The 22,699-nt window shown below is 38.9% G+C and overlaps 2 protein-coding genes across 7 annotated transcripts in view; both read left to right on the forward strand.

The window, feature by feature from the left end:
* LOC127427564 (eukaryotic translation initiation factor 4 gamma 3-like) overlaps nt 1-1,631 on the forward strand; it is a 94,191-nt gene extending 92,560 nt beyond the window's left edge. For all 5 annotated transcript variants that reach the window (XM_051675198.1, XM_051675199.1, XM_051675200.1 and 2 more), the window contains one exon: nt 616-1,631. In XM_051675198.1, the coding sequence (XP_051531158.1) occupies nt 616-797 (182 nt within the window). In that variant the 3' untranslated portion in view covers nt 798-1,631. The remainder of the gene's footprint in view (nt 1-615) is intronic.
* A 1,578-nt stretch (nt 1,632-3,209) lies between these two features.
* LOC127427595 (cleavage stimulation factor subunit 1) lies at nt 3,210-14,458 on the forward strand. 2 transcript variants are annotated; one of them, XM_051675272.1, is made up of 6 exons: nt 3,210-3,245; nt 3,808-3,992; nt 4,693-4,970; nt 5,343-5,540; nt 7,005-7,395; nt 13,468-14,458. In XM_051675272.1, the coding sequence occupies exons 2-6, from the start codon at nt 3,824-3,826 to the stop codon at nt 13,725-13,727; spliced, it is 1,296 nt and encodes a 431-aa protein (XP_051531232.1). In that variant the 5' UTR covers nt 3,210-3,245; nt 3,808-3,823; the 3' UTR covers nt 13,728-14,458. The 2 variants fall into 2 exon arrangements, with proteins under 2 accessions (XP_051531232.1, XP_051531231.1); XM_051675271.1 differs by having other exon boundaries at nt 3,215-3,265.
* The last annotated feature ends 8,241 nt before the right edge of the window (nt 14,459-22,699 follow it).

Raw genomic sequence — 22,699 nt, forward strand, 5'->3', positions numbered from 1 at the left:
AAAGGCTGTACGCATACGCTGAGCATTCGCGTCAGAATTAAAGCATACCTTGGGCTTAAGACAACCAGATAGATAGATAGACCGATATGGTTTGTTTACATTTGAATTTTTTGACATTTGCAGTTTGAACAGTCTTGACCCTTTTGAATATTCTGTCAATGTAAATCTATGGGATTTTTCTGAAATTTGATTGTCTGCTGTGCAGAACCCATTATTCTGATCCATTAGAAAAGACATAGCAACCCAAGTCAGAACAGTCTGAAGGTCTGTGCTGAATTTGGTAGCTTGAATGTTCTAAGAGAAGATGCTATTGATAATTTTGGCCTTTGTTGAAAGATTTTGGAAAAACCTTAAATTAAGCCTGTTGGATTAAGTATTTTATTTTGTCAAGTCAACATAATTCTCTGTAGTCAGATTACACCCAACACTGGTTAAGTGGAACGGGATATTTGGACCAATGAGATTTCAATGTTGGCGGGCCACTCAGCGTGACACCACAGAAAAAGAAACAAAGCGTCCAACAACATTTTCTGGTTATGACATGGTGATATTTTACAATACCAAGATGGCTAAAGCTGAATAAAGATCTCTTTGATTTAAATTTTTATCCTTTAGATCTACTCCGAATGTTCTTCGACTGTCTTTACGATGAGGACGTTATTTCGGAGGAGGCTTTCTACAAATGGGAAACAAGTAAAGACCCTGAGGAACAGCAGGGCAAAGGTGTAGCGCTAAAGTCTGTCACCGCCTTCTTCACCTGGTTACGAGAGGCTGAGGAGGAGTCTGAGGATAATTGACATCAGCTGGTGGCCGACGCCTGGAGGCCCCCTACTGACACGAACAGTGAACTGCAACTAAAGAAGATTAGCCATAGACATACTTTACTCCTGCAGACACAGAAACGGCCAGAGTGCTTTGCAGTATGACTTTGAAACACTTGGACATCTTGAGCTGAAGCCTTCTACAACATGGAGGGAATGCTAAATACTTGTATCATATATATAGAAAATATTTTTTTTTTTTTTTAAGTTTGACATTTGTTTCTTTTGTTACTTTTAAAAGAAGAGACTTAAATAGGTTCTGAACTCTTTAATTTATTTTTATTTTTTTTAAAGACTGCAAATATGGAGTTCTATTTAAAATTTGCAGGCAAGAAGAACATTGATAGAAAATAACAGAATAAACCTGTTGCATAACAATAATATGAATTTTGTTTAATTGTATAAGCAGCCAACCTGGATTTCATGTGATTCACCTTAAAACAGGGTAAAGATTTTGCCTCCAAATGAATTTAAAAAAAAATAAAATGTTGCCAGAAGGGGATGGAGACTGCTAATATTTCTGATGTTTCAAGCTACCTAGAGAAACACCCGTCACTAATCCTTCTGCTTTAGGCTTGCTCAATGAACTTTCCAAATAACAAGACAAAGAGAATAAATGTATATGCATCTTGCAAGGAATACAAATATCTGACACCTTTCAATCAACATCTAATTATCTGTATGCACTGAAGGTGAAATGCAAGCACTAATGCAAGTCAGAACAGTGCCAGGATTGCTCAGTGTTCTTGTAATGAAGACCTGCAGAGGAAATGTAAAGCTTGTACATACATTAAACACGGGAAAAAGAGATGATGCTATGCTGTTTGTTTTTCGAGGGATGTTTACAGGATTTTCCTAATGCATCAGTTCATCTCTTTCTTACATGTGAATGTCCATCTTAAACAGCTGGTTTGTTGTGTATACCTCATTTGTAAGGTCACGGAATTATAAATATTTAAAATATATTTACTGGTGGCCAAAAGTTTGAATAATGTACAGATTTTGCACTTATGGAAAGAAATTGGTACTTTTATTCACTAAAGTGGCATTCAACTGATCACAATGTATAGTCAGGACATTAACAATGTGAAAAATTACTATTACAATAGCTATACAACTTCTTAAACTACTTCAAAGTGTTCTCATCAAAAAATCCTCCACGTGCAGCAATGACAGCTCTTCAGATCCTTGGCATTCTAGCTGTCAGTTTGTCCAGATACTCAGGTGACATTTCACCCCACACTTCCTGTAGCACTTACGATAGATGTGTCTGTCTTGTCGGACACTTCTCACGCACCTTACAGTCTAGCTGATCCCACAAAAGCTCAATGGAGTTAAGATCCATAACACTCTTTTCCAATTATCTGTTGTCCAATGTCTGTGTTTCTTTGACCACTCTAACCTTTTCTTTTTGAAAAAGCAAAAGTGGCTTTTTCTTTGCAATTCTTCCCATAAGGCCTGCACCCCTGAGTCTTCTCTTTACTGTTGTACATGAAACTGGTGTTGAGCGAGTAGAATTCAATGAAGCTGTTAGCTGAGGACATGTGAGGTGTCTATTTCTCAAACTAGAGACTCTGATGTACTTATCCTCTTGTTTAGTTGTACATCTGGCCTTCCACATCTCTTTCTGTCCTTGTTAGAGCCAGTTGTCCTTTGTCTTTGAAGACTGTAGTGTACACCTTTGTATGAAATCTTCAGTTTTTTGGCAGTTTCAAGCATTGTATAGCCTTCATTCCTCAAAACAATGATTGACGAGTTTCTAGAGAAAGCTGTTTCTTTTTTTGCCATTTTTGTCCTAATATTGACCTTAAGACATGCCAGTCTATTGCATACTGTGGCAACTCAAAAACAAACACAAAGACAATGTTAAGCTTCATTTAATGAACCAAATAGCTTTCAGCTGTGTTTGATATAATGTCAAGTGATTTTCTAGTACCAAATGATCAATTTAGCATGATTACTCAAGGATAAGGTGTTGGAGTGATGGCTGCTGGAAATGAGGCCTGTCTAGATTTGATCAAAAATGACTTTTTTCAAATAGTGATGGTGCTGTTTTTTACATCAGTAATGTCCTGACTATACCAATTTCCTTACGAAAAAGCTAAATCTGTACATTATTCCAAACTTTTGGCTGCCAGCGGGATATGTGAAAAAAAAATAATAATAATTATATATATATATATATATATATATATATATATATATATATATATAATATGGTGTATATAAATATTATTATTATTATTATTATTAACGTTTTCACATCTCCCTCCTTCGGACTGTGAAGGGCTAGAGGCGGAGGCTCTGATAGGTCTGGGACAGGGGGAGGTGGCTGAGAGGAGATTAGAGTTTCATCCTAACAGCAGGTGGCGCTAATGAGATGTCACGTTACGATCCGCCAAACAGAAGAAGACGTACGCGCATGTAAGTAGAGATTGACTGTGGTAAGTTGTTTATTTTCTGCAACGTTGAATGAATGAATTTCTGCTAATGTAGCAGTTGTTACTTTTTTAATGCTTATTTCAGAAACAGACAAAAAGTAACTTTAAAAGTGAAACGCAGTTGCAAATATGAACTAAAGATTTACGGCAAATGTAAAATCAATGTCTGTATATCAAAACCTTGTGAGCTGCCTTCCTAGACAGCATTATTTTAGAACACTGATATTATGGTGCCCAAGCATGCTGTTTAGGTACATGCTGCCTACATAGGAAGCATTTTTACAATGCCGATATTATTATACACAAAATGCTGTCTTAGTTAATGCTGCCTACCTAGACAGCATTTTTAAGAATACTTCTATCATAGTGACCAAAAATACATGCTTTTTATTTGAATGCTGCCTAGCTAGAAAATATTTTTAGAGTGCTGATATTATAGTGCCCACGCATGCTGTCTAGGTAGGCACCTCACTAGGGGTGTTGCACAAACACAGCAGCAACAAACAAGCTTAAATGAATCTTAATTGTATTGCATGCTCTTGCAGGCAATAAGCAGCAGAGATGTTCCGGCCCAAGCCCACGTTGAAGGACAGACAGCACCTGTACAGGCTGATCATCAGCCAGCTACTGTATGATGGCTACACCACCATTGCCAATAGTCTGATCAATGAGGTCAAGCCTCAGAGTGTGGTGTCTCCATCTGAGCAGCTCATGCAGCTGGCTAAGACAGGTATAACCAGACTAGACATAATAAGGAAAAGACGAGTCACTTGTATACATGTGAATGGGAACAATCGTAGCACTAAATGTGGCGGCTGTAGAAATGGAAGTCTTGCATTACAGATAAAAGAGCCATTTACCTGTTTGATAGAGATAACTATTGCACTTGTTTCTCCTTTTCTTTAAAATAAAGCAAAAATCCGGGTTACACTGAGGCACTTACAATGGAAGTGAAGGGGGCCAATCTGTAAACGTTAAAATACTCACTGTTTCAAAAGTACAGCCACAAGACATAAACAATATGCATGTTAACACAATTGTGGTGTGATAAAATCGCCTACTAACCTTTTCTGTTTAAAGAAACTCATTTCTGTGTTCGTTGCCAAGACATCGGAACACCATAAAATTATAAGCTTCACATTAATTCATTTAAACCCTCCAAAAATTGGCCCCATTCACTTCCTTTGTAAGTGCCACACTGTAACCTCGATTTGTTTCTTTTTCTTGAAAATGTGGGATGAGTCAAAATTAATTTTTGTGGTAATCAACATACTTTTGTAAAACTCGAGTGACTGCACAGTGGAATTCCAGTTTGACCATTTTGTTTAAAAATTGTAATTCAGTCAGTATTGTAAGAAATTAGATATACATCTCTGTCTGGACCTAAACATGTAAATCTGCATCTGTTTTTTTTTTTTTTTTTTTTTTAGGAATGGAGAATGATGACAGCGCTGTCCAATATGCTATTGGTCGCTCGGACACTGTGGCGCCTGGTGTGGGCATTGACCTAGAGTTTGATGCAGATGTACAGACCATGTCCCCAGAAGCATCAGAGTATGAGACCTGCTATGTGACGTCCCATAAGGGTCCATGTCGTGTCGCAACCTACAGCCGTGATGGGCAGCTCATTGCGACGGGCTCTGCCGATGCCTCGATTAAGATCCTGGACACGGAACGCATGTTGGCCAAAAGCGCCATGCCACTAGAGGTGAGAGCAGTGCCACCATCCCCTAAAGTTAACATTAAATGTTGGATTCTGATGCTTTGAAGGCATGGTGTGTACAATGTTTTTTTGAATATTTGCAAACTATCTAACTTCAGCTTTCTCCACTCACATGTTTGTCTAAATACTATGTTTAGGACATTCTACTACCATTTAATTAAACTGCAGATGTCTAATATGTATTAAATGATAGCTGGATGTATATAATTTACATGGGCATTTTATTGGACATCTGCAACCCTTCTCTCTAAATATTGGCATCAACATTGGAAAAACACATAATCGACAACTACTGTAGAATGTTGGTCATCCGAAGCTCTGTAGAATGAATGAACATACAGCTTTTGGTCTATTTAGGTGATGATGAATGAAACGGCCCAGCAGAACATGGAGAACCACCCTGTAATCAGAACACTGTATGATCATGTGGATGAAGTCACCTGTCTGTCTTTTCACCCAACCGAGCAGATCCTGGCCTCTGGCTCCCGTGATTACACCCTCAAACTCTTTGATTATTCAAAGCCTTCTGCAAAAAGAGCCTTCAAACACATACAGGTATAACGCTCTGATACGTAGACAAACTGAATCTGAATGTCGCAAAATGTATTTTAAAGGTACATAAGGATTTTACATGTACATTTTTATGCATTTGGCAGATGCTTATATGCAGAGCGACTTAGATTGCATTCAAGCTTTTTGTATTATCAGTTCATGCATGCCTTGGGAATTGAACCCATAGCCTTGGCATTGTTGGGAAAGGAGAAATGTACACACATACAACACTTCTTCAGCAGGTGCCGGATCAAGGCAAAAAGCATTAAAATAAAACTGGAAAAAAGTGGATTTGCATTGTTATAGCATGAGATATAGTATATATTTATAGAGATGATTTAGTACTGTGGCTACTCTCCCTAGAAGTGGCCGTCCAGCCAGGATAACTCAAGTGGCACATTGCAGAATGCTTAGTGAGCTAAAAATGAAACCTAGAGTGACAGCTAAAAACTTGAAGGAATCATTGGAACTGGTTAACATCTGTTCATGAGTCTACTATACGTAACACATTAAACAGGCATGGTGTCCATGGCAGGACACCACGAAGGAAGCCACTGTTACCATGTTATTAGCAATGCTAATGATATGGCATTGTTGCTGCCATGCTATTTCATTTGAGCTACAGGAATTTTGACAAACTTGCAGTAGTACTTAGCTGCGGAGCCTCTTTGTGGAAATGGTGGGAATTCATTTTCTGAAATAGTTTTGCATTCTCATACAAAAGGTTTTGCATTTACTCATAATTATTTTGGGTTCACTCACAATAGCTTTATCCATCCCTTTCAGAAAACAACCCTGGTTTTACTACAGTAGCCATAGCTGAACTGTGGTATTTGTGTAAAATTATAGTAACCACAAAATTTACCATGATTTTACTATAGTTACCATAGCTTAACTATGGTATTTGTGGTCAAACCATAGAAATGATACAGGAAAACCAAAACCATGGTAATAGAAATCATAAATAGTTTCTACCAAAACATACATGGTTGTTAACGTTTTACTATAGTAACACCATCGTAATTTGTGGTCCAAGTACCATAGTTTTAAAACCATAGTTTCCCCAAAAAACATGCCGTTTCGAAAATCGGCATAGTTTTCTATAGTAAAACTAACCCATGTTTTTATTATTTTTTTTTTTTTAACCAACGTTTTTTTTTTCTGTATTATTACTATGGTTTTACCACAAAAATCATGGTTCAAATATGGTTACTGTAGTAAAACCAGGGTTAATGTTTGTAAGGGATGGATAAAGCTATTGTTAGGGAAGGCAAATCTATTTCAGAAATTAAATTCCCTCCCTGTCCTCTAAAGGGCGCCATACTTGGCACCATAGGAAGAGTTGGAAATTTTTTTGACGTGACTTTCTAATATTAAAAAGGGCATGTTTGGCCCCATTTTTTACTGTATTTGAGACGTTTGCATCTGTCAGGATTTCTTTGGTACGATCCTTCTCCTTTTCCACAGGAAGCTGAAATGTTGCGCTCCATCTCCTTCCACCCCTCTGGGGATTTCTTACTGGTGGGCACGCAGCACCCCACTCTGCGCCTATACGACGTCAACACTTTCCAGTGTTTCGTGTCCTGCAACCCTCTAGATCAGCACACAGACACCATCTGCGGAGTCTGTTACAATCCCAGCGCCAACACCTACGTCACCTGCAGCAAAGACGGTAGCATCAAACTGTGGGACGGAGTGTCTAACCGATGTGTGACCACTTTTGAGAAAGCTCATGACGGCGCTGAGGTCTGTTCGGTCGTCTTCTCCAAGAACTCCAAATATATTCTGTCATGTGGAAAGGATTCTGTCGCCAAACTGTGGGAAATTTCCACAGGCAGGACTTTGGTAAAGTACACAGGTAAGATTAGGATATTATAGCTGGGGTTAGATTATGCATTATATTAAAGAGAAGATTAAGAACAGTGTTTTGTTTAGTCAAAAGTAATACTGATTACTTTTTAAATTCTTGTAATCACATTACAGTTACTGACTTCCAGTTGTTACAATTAATACCTTCTTTGGGTTATGTATATTAAATCATATTTATGTGGAATGCATTCAACTTGAATTATGTTCTTGTGTACGTCTGCTTACATTGCTGTGAGAGCTGAAGGGCATGCATCCTATAACGAGTCAGTGTAAGGGAGAAACACGTGAAGGATTTGACTTGTAAACGGCAATGAATAAGGAGGAAATATAAACATTTGAAATTAGTTTAGCGGTTTAACTAGTCAGTTTTTCAATTTAAGAGAATTAGTACTTTTAGCACTGTTGTACCCAACAGTGATGATGAATATGGATTAAGGTTGGATTAGACGTTAACGTACAAGAGGTCTTGCTATATTGTGGAATATAGTTATAGCTAAAGAGCATTGTAAGATGTGCCACACATTGGAGTGTATATAATAATATATACTATATAAGGCCTTGGGCGTCTTATGTTGCATTAATAATCAGAATCAGAATGAGCTTTATTGCCAAGTTTGCTTACACATACAAGGAATTTGTCTTGGTGACAGGAGCTTCCAGTACACAACAATACAAAAACAGCAACAAGACTTAAAAAATAATTAAAATTGATTAAAAAATTGATAAATATTGAAAAGAAGAAAGTATGTATAGAATAGACTAATATATACATATATATATACATACATATAAACACATATATATATATATATATACATATACACATATATGAATATATAGTGCAAATCTAAATACAAATCGGTTATGTACAGTGCATGGGAATGTAATGGCAGAAGAGGTAGGATGTGTTGGATAATATAAAAAGACTAAGCTGTGTATTGCACATTAATTATTGCTCAAAGGGGCAGTTTTAACTGTTCATGAGATGGATACCCTGGGGGATAAAACTGTTCCTGTGCCTGACGGTTCTGGTGCTCAGAGCTCGTCGGCCAGAAGACAACAAGTTCAAAAATGTAATGGGCAGGGTCTGTGGGGTCCAGAGTGATTTTTCCAGCCTTTTTCCTCACTCTGGAAGTGTATAGTTCTTGAACGGGGGGCAGGGGACAACCAATAATGCTCTCAGCAGTCCGAACTGTCCTTTGTAGTCTTCTGATGTCTGATTTCGAAGCTGCACCAAACAGACTCAATGACCGTTGAGTAGAACTGTATCAGCAGCGCCTGTGGCAGGTTGAACTTACTCAACTGGCGAAGGAAGTACAACCTCTGCTGGGCCTTTTTCGCAATGGAGTCAGTGTGGGTTTCCCACTTCAGGTCCTGTGAGATGGTAGTGCCCAGGAACCTGAATGACTCCACTGCTGCCACAGTGCTGTTTAGAATGGTGAGGGGGGGTCAGTGTTGGGGTGTTCCTCCTAAAGTCCACTCATCTCCACTGTTTTGAGCGTGTTCAGCTCAAGGATGTTTTGACTGCACCAGACAGCCAGCTTTTCAACCTCCCTTCTGTATGTAGACTCATCGTCGTCTCGGATGAGGCCGATGACAGTGGTGTCATCTGCAAACTTCAGGAGCTTGACAGAGGGGTCCTTGGCGATGCAGTCGTTGGTGTAGAGGGAGAAGAGTAGTGGGGAGTGCACACATGCCTGGGGGGCACCAGTGCTGATTGTATAGGTGCTGGAAGTGAATTTCACCTGTCTCACAAGCTGCTGCCTGTCTTTCAGAAAGCTGATAACCCACTGACAGATAGACATGGGAACAGAGAGTTGGTGTAATTTATTCTGGAGTATAGCTGGGATGATGGTGTTGAAAGCCGAACTGAAGTCCACAAAAAGGATCCTTGCATATGTTCCTGGTCTGTCCAGATATTGCAGGATATGATGCAATCCCATGTTGATTGCATCATCCACAGACCTGTTTGCTCAATAAGCAAATTGAAGGGGATCTAGAAAGGGTCCAGTGATGTCCTTCAGGTGGGCCAACACCAGTCTCTCAAATGACTTCATGACCACAGACGTCAGGGCGACAGGTCTGTAGTCATTAAGTCCTGTGATTTTTGGTTTCTTTGGGGTGGGGATGATAGTGGAACGTTTGAAGCAGCATTGGACTTCACACTGCTCCAGTGATCTATTGAAAATCTGTGTGAAGATGGGGGCCAGCTGGTTAGCACAGGATCTAAGACATGCAGGTGAAACGCCATCTGGGCCCTGTGCTTTCCTTATCCTTTGTTTCGAAAGACGCGGCTCACATCATATTCACAGATCTTAAGTGCAGGTTGAGTAGCAGGAGGGGGGACGAGGAGGGTTGCAAAAGGTGTTGGTGTTTGTGTGAAGTGAAGGTCAGAGCGGGTGTAGGGTGTGAGATTGGGCCTTTCAAATCTGCAGTAGAACACATTAACGTCATCAGCCAGTTGTTGGTTCCCTAGAGGGCTGGGGGTAGGAGTCCTGTAATTCGTAAGTTGTTTCATGCCACTCCACACTGATGCAGGTTCGTTAGCTGAAAACTTGTTTTTCAGCTTCTCGGAGTATCTTCTTTTAGCCACTCTGATTCCCTTATTCAGTGTGTTCCTGGCCTGATTGTACAAGACTTTATCCCCAACTCTGTAAACATCCTCTTTGGCCTGACGAAGCTGTCTGAGTTCCACTGTAAACCATGGTTTGTCATTGTTAAATGTTAAATAAGTCCTAGTAGGAATGCACATATCCTCACAGAAACTGATATATGATGTAACAGTATCTGTGAGCTCGTCCAGGTCTGTGGCTGCAGCCTCAAAAACACTCCAATCAGTGCAGTCAAAGCAGGCTTGTAGTTCCAGCTCTGCTTCGTTGGTCCATCTCTTTACAGTCCTTAATACAGGTTTAGCAGATTTTAATTTCTGCCTGTAGGTTGGAAGAAGATGAACCAGACAGTGATCAGAGAGTTCCAAAGCTGCTCTAGGAACAGAGCTATATGCATCCTTTATTGTTGTGTAGCAGTGATCCAGTATATTTCTGTTTCTGGTTGGGCATGTAATGTGCTATTTGTATTTGTGTGAGGTTTGCTTTGTTAAAATCCCCAAGAATAAAAATAACTGAGTCCGGGTATTGTTGTTCCATGTCTGTGATTTGATCAGCCAGCTGTTGCAGCGCTGTGTTCAAACACGCGTTTGGCGCGATATACACACTCACCAGAATAAACGAGGAAAACTCCCGCAGCGAGTAGAAAGGCTTACAGTTTATAAAGAGCGCTTCCAAATTAGGACAGCACATCGTCTTTAATGTTGTTACATCTGTACACCAACTTTCATTGATGTAAAAGCACGTTCCACCGCCTCTCGTTTTCCCCGTTAACTCCGCGATGCGATCCGCTCTGAACAGCTGAAAGCCCAGCAGATGTAACGCGCTGTCCAGAATGGCTTCACTCAGCCAGGTTTCTGTGAAGCACAAGGAAGCAGAGGTTGTAAAGTCCTTGTTTGTGCGGGTGAGGAGATGTAGTTCGTCCGTTTTGTTAGGGAGAGAGCGGAGATTCGCAAGATGAATGCTCAGCAGCGTTGTTCGTAAGCCCCGCCTACGGAGCTTGACCAGCGCACCGGCTCTTCTCCCTCGCCTGCGTCTCGTAGCGCGTTTAAACAACACAGCCACGCCTCCGACTAAAATGTCAAACAAAACGTCCGAATATTCAAAATCCGGGAAAAGATTGACTAGTTCATGCTGTTGAATGTTCAGCAGTTCGTCTCTGGTAAAACTGATTGGAAAAAGATTACTAAACACAGGACAAACAAACAAAAACAACAAAAAAATAGTAGCGCTCCACACCGAGGCGGCCATCCGCGGCGCCATCATGATGTAAATTTTTTTTTTTAAATAAACAATTATAATAAATAAAAGTAGTCAAACTTGAATATAATAAAACAATTACTACATTATAGAATTTGCATAATACAAATATTAAGGACACACATTTTAATTTTAAAATGTCATTTTGACTAGAGGTCGACTGATATTGGATTTTGCCGATACCGATAACAAAGTTGATAGAAAAGACTGATAACCGATTAATCGGTCGATTAGATTTTTAAAAATAAAATCTTAGAGGGGGCCTGGATAGCTCAGTGGTAAAAGACGCTGGCTACCACCCCTGGAGTTCGCTAGTTCGAATCCCAGGGCGTGCTGAGTGATTCCAGCCAGGTCTCCTAAGCAACCAATTTGGCCCAGTTGCTAGGGAGGGTAGAGTCACATGGGGTAACCTCCTTGTGGTCGCTATAATGTGGTTAGTTCTCGGTGGGGCGTGTGGTGAGTTGAGCGTGGTTGCCGCGGTGGATGGCGTGAAGCCTCCACACGCGCTGTGTCTCCGTGGCAACGTGCTCAACAAGCCACGTGATAAGATGCTCGGGTTGATGCTGTCAGAGGCAGAGGCAACTGGGATTCGTCTTCTGCCACCCGGACTGAGGCGAATCACTACACGACCACAAGGACTTACAAAGCACATTGGTAATTGGGCATTCCAAATAACAAATAAACAAATAAATAAAATCTTAGGCTTTCCTTACTATAACGGGCACACACGAGATGCTACAAGTCCAAAATGAATAAAATCCCAAATGCAGTTTATTTAGGAAAATTGTCTCTGTTACAATGCTCTATATTTAAGTATTTACTAAATTAAGCCTTTTTTAGCCTATATATTCACCTGATAAAGGGTTCATATATATATACCTCTAATTTTGACCAATCAGCCTCTAGGACCACTGCCTGGTTGCACAAAACACTGTTTTTCCATTTAAGTATAACACTTGAAGCGTGATTTCCCCTTACCTACAGGAATGACTTGAGGGTGTTGCATATAATCCCTTAGACATTTCTCTTAGGTAAAGGAAACCGTTAAAGGATTTACTATAGTAAGTCAGGTTTTACCGTAATAAAACTCTACTGTTACCATGGACATGGCATGTCTCTGCCAGCTTTCAGAAGATTGGAAATGTCCTGACCAAAAAAACTGTTTTGTAATGTGTGTTATGCTGGTCTTATATATTAGTAAATTGAAATCATTGGTACAAGGATAGTTGACACAAAATACTATTAAGAAGTTGACATATCCTGCAGTGTGATGTGCTATACTTAATCTAAAACAATTTTAAACAGCATTTTGCCAATTCGTAAGTAATTATAATTGTATTTTATGACCTCATGGTAATTGAGCGACAACATGGAACATTTGTACATCTGTAAACGTTAATTTGTCACACTGCAGGACCATTTATAATGAACTAGAGAAGAAAAAAGGTGAATTAAAAATGGTGATTAAACAGTCCGGCACCTAAAATATACACTTTCCTATATATGTTCATATAAATTTTAACTGTCGATTAAACACGTTTATTTAGTGCGAGTAATTATTTAAAAAATTTGTTAAAAATGAACACAATTAATCATGCCCCTGTGACGTGTAAATTCCGTAATAGAAGTATGTTTTTTTTTCTAACCTTTGTTGCAGTACAAGCTTGAAGTAGGCTATGTGTAATTTCGTGTTTTTATGAGCCGCGTCAGCAGGGGGCAGTCGGCACACCTCGACAAACCTCTCAAGCAGTGCTGTCACAGAATGAGAGCCAGTCACACAGGACATGCTCTCGACAGCTGGGCAAAGCACAACAGAATGCATCTCGATACACTATTTTCAAGTTTTCGACTACTTTTAAACGCAGCATTTATGACACTGAAAACCAACTAGTAAAACTGGCGAGACGGTACATAAGAAACGTCTGTATTATAATATATTAAATGTGGATTAAAAATAAGGCTCTTTGGGCAATATGCCTATTATTAAGGGCAACCAAGTATTTCATTAACAGAAAAGGTCTATCATTGTGCTTTCTTGAAAATACCACTGGTAGATTTGGTGTCAATATACCAAAACGTACAACCTTGACTTGTAAGTTTGAAATACCATTTCTGTCATCAAGCCACATGTTTTCATGGATAAAGCTTCCATACTCTTCTACCAGCTCACCCACATTGTGTTTCCTGTTTTGCAGGTGCGGGGCTCAGTGGGCGACAAACACACCGCACTCGGGGTGTGTTCAACCACACAGAGGACTACGTGCTACTTCCGGATGAGCGAACCATCAGTCTGTGCTGCTGGGATTCAAGAACCGCAGAGAGGAAGAACTTGCTCTCCTTGGGTCACAATAACATAGTGCGCTGTATCGTTCACTCGCCCACCAATCCAGGCTTCATGACCTGTAGCGATGACTTCAGAGCTCGTTTCTGGTATCGCCGCACAACCACCGACTGAGGGATGCTTGTTTGCCTTAAAACAAAATGAGAATCAGTCCATCAGCTGGTCACAAACTGTTAAATGGATAGTTCACCCAAAAAGGAACATTTTGCCATCATTTACTCATCAACATTTTTTATCCGTGGAACACAAAAGGAGATGTTCGGCAGAAGTTCAGTCTCAGTCACCATTCACTTACACTGTTTGGAAAAATGATGCAATGAATGGTGAAGCTGTCAGTCCCTAACGTTCTGAATAAAATAACTCTATATTTAAAATAAAGTCATACAGGTTTGGTACAACATGAGAGTAAATGATGACTGAATTTAAATTTTTCGGTGAACATTCCCTTTAATGGGTCTTTTTGTCAGTAGACTTCACTGGCTTTATCACCAATGCTGTATATCATTTAACGTTTTTTTTTTTTTTTTTTAAAGCAGCAGAGAGTTTGTTGTCTCTGTTATGACTGTAGTACCTTAGGCGGTGCTGTTTTACAAATGAAAATAAGATGCAACTTTTCAGATTTTTAGGATTTTACTTATTGGATTTAAGACCACTTCTATTCATTTAGTCTTGAATTTGCGTTGATATAGCATTTACAGCTAGATCATTTTTTTTGTTGTTATTTGTATATTTGGCAACAGCGTAGATTAGGATTGCTCTAAATGGCAAGTGCCTAAATGTTGCATCTTTTCACTTTCAATTTGTGTACTGTGCTCTTTTATATTAAAAGCCTCTGGGAGAAAAGACTTATGTAATTTTTGGAAAAAGTCCCTGGACTCCATGCACATTTATAGGGTTTGTGCATGGCATTGAAATGCTTTTAGGAGACCACCGTTTTTAGTAGTGTTTGCTGTTGCTCAAATGAAGGGTTAAGGACATTAAGATATCTCAAACTGAGTGGCTTGTTGAGGAGAGGTGTGCTTTTATTCTTTTAAACAATTGCTCTTGACTTTTGACCGTGCACATGCAAATAAAATCCTATAGGTTTATGTTGAAGGAGGGACCCGAGCGATATCTAGGGACCAGAAGATCATAGAGACTTGAGGGTGGGCATTTTCGCCAGTAAGCACCCTGGCAGCAACCACAACGCAATGTGTTTAAAATCACGCAGAACACCTTAGCATCATACAAATTCCCCTAACACCTGAACATTGTGGTGGCAACTTTTGCAAGTGCATGCACCACTCACATTGTCTAAAGTCAAAATAATTCATGAATCCTATTTAATGTTCTTTTCCTTCCTTTTCGAAACCTCTTTGCTGCCCCTTTTTTATCAGCTGTGCATATCAGTATACACTCAATGCAGCTTGGTTGGTTTTCAGTAGCTTTTCATGTTTGTTGTGGTTTACTTCTATTTATATCTCATTTGTGGCCAGTGGTTGAAGCAGCGTTCTCATGAAAGAGATGGAAATGCAGTGCCCACCACAAATATACGAAATGGCAGATTACTCATTTACAGAAGCTGTAGCCACTGTTTGGGTGATATTATATAGAGTACTCTGGTGAATCACATTTGAAACATCCCAATTTGTTAAATAGTTATGTTTACCCTATTGTTGCAGACAGTTGCTTAAAGGGACTATCTTCAGTTGCAAAAGGTATTTTCTTTACAACACAAAGATCAACCACTACTCAAACTTTAACAGTATTGTGGAACCTAGTAGTTCCAAAACATTTAAAACTGGATAATAGATGTCAAATTGTATACATATACTGTATATAGCCTATATATATATATATACAGTGGATATAAAAAAGTCTACACAGCCCCGTTAAAACAGCAGGGTTTTGTGATGTAAAAAATTAAACAAAGATAAATCATATCAGAATTTTTGCACCTTTAATGTAAAAATGACAACCTATGCAATGCCACTGAAAACCAAAGTGACACATTTCAGAAAAAAAAAATAAAAAACTTGGAATAACCTAACTGCATATGTGCACATCCCTTAACTAATCCTTAGCTGAAGCACACTTTGATTTTATTACAGCACTCAGTCTGTTTGGATAAGAGTCTATTAGCTTGGCACATCTTGACTTGGGAATATTTTCCCACTCTTCTTTGCAAAAATGTTCCAGATCTGTCAAAATGCGAGGGCATCTCCTGTGAACGACCCTCTTCAGGTCCCCTCACAGATTTTCTATAGGATTCATGTCTGGGCTCTGGGTGGGCCATTCCAAAACATTAATCTTTTTTTGCTGAAGCCATTCTTTTGTTGATTTGGATGTGTGCTTTGTATCATTGTCATGCTGAAAGGTGAAAGATCTCTTCATTTTCAGCTTTCTAGCAGACACCAGAAGGTTCTGTGCCAAAACTGACTGGTACTTGGAGCTATTCATGATTCCCTCCACCTTCGCTAAAACCCCAGTTCCAGCTGAAGAAAAGCAGCCCCAAAGCATGATGCTGCCACCACCATGCTTCACCGTGGGTATGGTGTTCTTTTGCTGATGTGCTGTTGTTTTTGCGCCAAACATACCTTTTACAATTTTGGGCAAAAAGTTAAATCTTGGTTTCATCAGACATAACACATTTTTCCACATGGTTTTGGGAGACTGGATATAGGTTTTTGCCAGGCTTGGATGTTTTTTTTTTTTTTTTCATCAGAAAAGGCTTGGTCTTGCCACCCTGCCCCATAGCCCAGGCAGATGAAGAATACGGCAGATAGTTGTCACATGTAGGGAGCAACCAGCACTTGCCAGAAAGAGCAAGTTTCTCCCATCTCCACACATGATCTGAACCATTGGTTTCTTGGTCTCCTCTCTTACCAAGGCCCTTCTCCCCCGATTGCTCAGTTTGGCAAGGCAGCCAACTCTAGGAAGAGTCCTGGTTATTCCAGTCTTCTTTCATTTAAGAATGGAGGCCACTGTGCTTTTGGGAACCTTCAATGCAGCCGAAAAATTTTTATAGCCTTCCCCAGATCTGTGCCATGACACAATCCTGTCTCTGAGCTCTGCAGGCACTTCCTTAGACCTCATGGCTTGGTATTTGCTCTGATATGCATTTTCAGCTGTGAGACCTTATATAGACAGGTGTATGCCTTTCCAAATCATGTCAAATCAATTGAATTTGCCACAGGTGGACTCAAATCAATTCTAGAAACATCTCAAAGATGATCTAGAGAAATGGGATGCACATGAGCTAAATTTCAAGTGTCTGAATACTTATGTCAATGTGATATTTCAGGTTTTTCTTTTTAATAAATTTGCAAAGTTATCAAAAATCTTTTTTTTTTTCTTTGTCATTATGGGGTATGTAGTGTAGATTGATGTGAAAAAAATAAATAATTCAAAACCTTGTAGCATAAGGCTGCAACATAAAATGTGAAAAAAATGAAGGGGTCTGAATACTTTCTGAATTCACTGTATATACTGTGTGAACATGTAAACACCTTAAACAGCATTCCTTTATCGGGGTAAGGTCATAAACGGTTTAAGCAAAAAAATGTTCAGTACGTGTAGATTTTTACTTATTATAGGCACTTTTACTGGCTTATCCCATGTGTGCAAGTGTGTGCATGCCTATTTACATTTTGATGTTAAAAGCACAGAATTAACCCGAAATCTCATGCAAATTAGATTTTCTTGAGTTGCCAGGTTTTTGAATAAGCTGACATTTGAAAGTAATCAGCGTATAGAGCTGTTCAGGATGTAGTTCGAACATAGTCCACTTCTATTGCAAACCTGTGGCAACAATGAAGAGTTTGCCACAAAGCTCATTTGCAAGTGTGCTGCAGGGGTTTGCCAGAACTCTCTATTTTTGTAAGGGTTTTCTTATGGGGTTTCATACTGGCAGTTTTAGATTTACGAGTAATATTCGGTCTGTGGTAAACATTACTTTGAGATTCTTGGGACATTTTGTTCTACTATAGAAATTACACGCACACAAAAGTATGTTGCTAACAAGTTGCTATATAAGGACTACAATGGTTTTCCAGTTCCTCAGAGAGCTATACATGCTTGTGGTAGTTGTCCATATTTAGCACCTTGTAAGCAACATACTGTATTTTTGCAGCAATCTTCTTCAAGGCTAAATTGCCTAATATTAAATTGACTTAAATATTTGACGTAGAATAGTAAGTCCTAAAATTGTTTCAGGATCCTTCTTTTCTAGTTCTGGATTGAGTTTTGGTAGTACTAGTTTGATAATACTTTATAATAAGGATCCATTTGTAGGCATTAGTTAACTACATTAGTTAACATGAACTAGCGATGAACAATACTTTTACAACATTTATTAATATTGGTTAATGTTATTTTCAACATATACTAATACATTTGAAAAGTTTGTTAACATTAGTTAATGCACTATGAACTAACGTGAACTAACAATGAACAATTGTATTTTTATAAACATTAACAAAGATTAATAAATGCTGTAAAACGTTTATTGTTCATTGTTAGTTCATGATACTTAATGCATTAACTAATGTTAACGAATGGAACCTTATTGTAAGGCATTACCACAATTTCTTTTACAAATTTGTCAGTGTCAGAACGGTATTCTTTCATTGATATAGTTTTCAATATAAATTTTAGGAAAGGTCAAATGAGCTCAGTGGCTTTTCTAAAGAAATGTTTGCAGAAGTATCAGCATAATATTTAAAACACAGGTATAGTTGGAACAGCATTTATCCATCCAGAGTATCTCTACACTGCTTCCATTAATACCATTACTGGGTATGATTTATTTTCAGTCAGGACCTCTTCCGTAAAATGAATAGACTTAAATGAATACTTTATTGACTAAACAATTGAGCATCTGTTGGCGGTAGAGGTCCACCGATAGTGGATTTTGCAGATACCGATAACCAATGTGGTGGAAAAGGCAGATAACCGATTGCTTGGCCGATAGATTTTAAAATTGATTTATAGAATGTCAAAAAAAATTTGTTTTTTAATAAATTGTATTCTTTCCTTGCTATAACGGGCACAGACAAAGAGTCCTAAATGAATAAAAACCCAGATGCATTTTATTGTTCAACCAAAATCCCAAAAATAACCAGAAAAAAATGAAGATTTGGTGCATAATGCGAGACTTTTAAGTATAAACAAGTCTGAAATACATTGGGGACTCTTATTTTGAAATGATGAAAAAACTAGCGGCATAGCTTTGTCGGTAACAATAGTTCCAAAAGCAACTATCGGCACTGATTAATCGATAAAACCGATATCTTGGTCTACCTCTAGTTGGCGGTATAGTCCTGTTCTGGGCAAACTCCCCACCCATCCATGCAAGCCATGCATGAATGGAGCAGGGAGAGCAGCAAATAAAACACCCTGGGGGTAACAGAACAGATCCAGCAGAATAATGTTACAACATTGTACTTTTTTCACATTCTGATCATTTGCATAATATAGATTAGGTTAAAACTTGATAGAATTCCAAATATAACAAATTGGTAAATCAAGAACAAACCGCAAACACATTCAAGACAAGACTCACAATTGTCAGACTGAAATTACAGTTGTTGAGATAACTAAATACAAATTTGTCATACTACAAGAGGTGGAGCTGGGGATTGAGGAAGGTGTTGAGTGCAGCTGATTACGAGCTTGGCTCAGTTGACCTGCCTGAACTGATGCTATGCTTGATTGAAGAGAATGCAAAAAAAAGTAGTTTCTAGTTTAAGAAGACTGTTGTCTTTTATTATAGCTAAACCTTAGGCGATGGATTTGATGAAACTTCTTTTGTATAGCACATTTTAGATTGTTTAAAAGTAGCTTTATTTACCAAGTGAATACGATTTTGGCTTTCAATTATCAGAATCAGAATCAGCTTTATTGCCAAGTATGCTTACACATACTGTACAAGGAATTTGTCTTGGTGACAGGAGCTTCCAGTGTACAACAATACAAAAACAGCAGCAAGACATAGATAATAATAAAAAATAAAAAGAATTATACACATACAAACAGACACATGGGTAGTGCAAATCTAATACAATCTGTTATCTGTTATGTACAGTGCAAATACAAATCTGTTATGCACAGTGCAATTTTTTATTTATTTTTTTCAGAAGAATGAAATGGCAGAAGAGGTTGGATAAATATAAGAAAGACTAAACTGTGTATTGCACATAGTTATTGCTCAATGGACCAATTTAACTGTTCATGAGATGGATAGCCTGAGGGAATAAACTGTTCCTGTGCCTGACGGTTCTGGTGCTCAGAGCTCTGAAGCGTCGGCCAGAAGGCAACAGTTCAAAAAGGTAGTGGGCAGGGTGAGTGGGGTCCAGAGTGATTTTTCCAGCCTTTTTCCTCACTCTGGAAGTGTATAGTTCTTGAAGGGGGGGCAGGGGCAACCAATAATCCTCTCAGCAGTCCGAACTGTCCTTTGCAGTCTTCTGATGTCTAATTTCGTATCTGAACCAAACCAGACAGTTACTGAAGTGCAGAGGACAGACTCAATGACTGCTGAGTAGAACTATATCAGCAGCGCCTGTGGCAGGTTGAATTTCCTCAGCTGGCGAAGGAAGTACAACCTCTGCTGGGCCTTTTTCACAATGGAGTCAATGTGGGTCTCCCACTTCATGTCCTGTGAGATGGTAGTGCCCAGGAACCTGAATGACTCCACTGCTGCCACAGTGCTGTTTAGAATGGTGAGGGGGGACAGTGTTGGAGTGTTCCTCCTAAATTTCACAATCATCTCCACTGTTTTGAGCGTGTTCAGCTCAAGGTTGTTTTGACTACACCAGACAGCCAGCTGTTCAACCTCCCTTCTGTATGCAGACTCATCGTCATCTCAGATGAGGCCGATGAGAGTGGTGTCATCTGCAAACTTCAGGAGCTTGACAGAGGGGTCTTTGGCGATGCAGTCATTGGTGTAGAGGGAGAAGAGTAGTGGGGAGAGCACACATCCCTGGGGGGCACCAGTGCTGATTGTACAGGTGCTGGAAGTGAGTTTCCCCTGTCTCACAAGCTGTTGCCTGTCCGTCAGAAAGCTGGTAATCCACTGACAGATAGACATGGGAACAGAAATTTGGTGTAATTTATTCTGGAGTATAGCTGGGATGATGGTGTTGAAAGCCGAACTGAAGTCCACAAAAAGGATCCTTGCATATGTCTCTGGTCTGTCCAGATGTCAGGATATGATGCAATCCCATATTGACTGCATCATCCACAGACCTGTTTGCTCGATAAACAAATTGAAGGGGATCTAGAAAGGGTCCGGTGATGTTCTTCAGGTGGGCCAACACCAGTATCTCAAATTATTTCATGATGTCAGATGTCAGGGTGACAGGTCTGTAGTCATTAGGTCCTGTTATTTTTGGTTTCTTTGGGATGGGGATGATAGTGGAACGTTTGAAGCAGCATGGGACTTCACACTGCTCCAGTGATCTATTGAAGATCTGTGTGAAGATGGGGGCAAGCTGGTTAGCACAGGATCGAAGACACGCTGGTGAGACTCCATCTGGGCCTGAAGACTTCCTTGTATATTGTTTCCAAAAGACGCGGCTCACATCATCTTTACAGATCTTAAGTGCAGGTTGAGTAGCAGGAGAGGGGAGGAGGGGGGTTGCAGGAGGTGTTGGTATTTTCTCAGGCACTTATTGAGTCTAAATAGACGTACAACTTACAGAATTTCAGTAGTACACCCAAATGACAATAGCTATATCATACTGTTCATGTGTTACACTTGCTATAGTTTATTTCCATGTTGCTTCTTTGTCAAATAGCAATGCCAAATGTAAATCAAGTCAATCACTGAAACAACAGCACCACCTTAAGAAAGACATAGAACGTATAATATGTATGTGTACACGCATATGGGATACTGAAAATTCACCACTTTTGCGCAGAAAATCGGCATGATTATTTTTATGAAAACTGCATTTGTCTTGTAATAAAAATATCCTGTGATAGTAAACTTAAATAGTTATGAAATAATCATTAGAATATGATTTATAGAAGTGGAAATTTATATTGTGACACTATTACATTTCTCAGTCAGTTAAGACCCTATACACTTTAGGCAATTAAACAATTAGATATACAGTATATGTATTTTCTAGCATTTATTTTTTAATTGTTAGACGATTTATAAGAGAAAGGTTGATGACTGCTCTTTCAATTGTGTTACTTTAATTAAAGGATGTTTTGAATGAAAGATCAAAAGCATAAACAATGCAGATTTTTTTCACAGCCTTCTTTGCTCATATTTACCAATGGTGCCAGTATTTTTGGCCATAACTGTATGTGTAGCTTATGTGTAGCTTGTGTTAAGTATTATGCATTTGACAGCCAGCAGGAATTTCAGCTGGAACTCATGAACCCGGTTGTATCATTTGTTGAATCATCTCTATGATATATGAAAAATAAAACACCAAAATATAACAGAATATATTCTATATTGTTATTTAAAAAATGTCTTAAAAATGTTTTGAAAATTTGACACTATCTGGGCATTGTATAGATCGATTTCTGCTAGATATAAGTGCCAAGTCGCTAAAGACTCGAGGTATGTAATAATGTTTGGCGAAACACCCATGCATTTAATTAGATGTATGAAAACTACACCTAAGATTAAAAAAAAGAAAACAATAGCAGTGTACAATATCAGTACTGAATCCTGTTCAATTTATATTTCACTAACATCTGTAAGTTTAATGAGAATGACAATTTCTCTTAGATCGCCATTATAAACTTGGTGTCCAAATGCTCCCACCCCCACCATGTCTTTCCAAGGGCTCTATCTGTTGTCCTGACAACAAAGTCTGGACTCCAGAGAATCTGTCACATTAAAACAATAGATCATCTCACATCTGTGAAAAACTGATAACAAGTTGGCTAAACAAAGAGTGGTAATAGAGTAATTTTAAAACTGAAAGAGTTGTTTCTTTCCTTTGGAAAAGAACCTGAACTTTGTCTGACCAACTTCTGCTTTGCGATGAATGGCTTGCCCACTCAGACAGACAAATATACTGTCACATTTTCAAAGAACATGGAGGAGGTGCAGTTGCAATTGTTGAGGGTTATTCTGATTGGCT

Source organism: Myxocyprinus asiaticus, chromosome 37, assembly GCF_019703515.2.
Source record: "Myxocyprinus asiaticus isolate MX2 ecotype Aquarium Trade chromosome 37, UBuf_Myxa_2, whole genome shotgun sequence".
Taxonomy (NCBI): Eukaryota; Metazoa; Chordata; class Actinopteri; order Cypriniformes; family Catostomidae; genus Myxocyprinus; species Myxocyprinus asiaticus.

Coding starts and splice junctions, on each gene's coding strand:
- LOC127427595 (XM_051675272.1), top strand. CDS start 3,824: ATGTTCCGGCCCAAGCCCACGTTGAAGGACAGACAGCACCTGTACAGG. Junction 4,971..5,342: donor AAAGCGCCATGCCACTAGAG/GTGAGAGCAGTG, acceptor TGGTCTATTTAG/GTGATGATGAATGAAACGGC. Junction 7,396..13,467: donor GACTTTGGTAAAGTACACAG/GTAAGATTAGGA, acceptor CCTGTTTTGCAG/GTGCGGGGCTCAGTGGGCGA.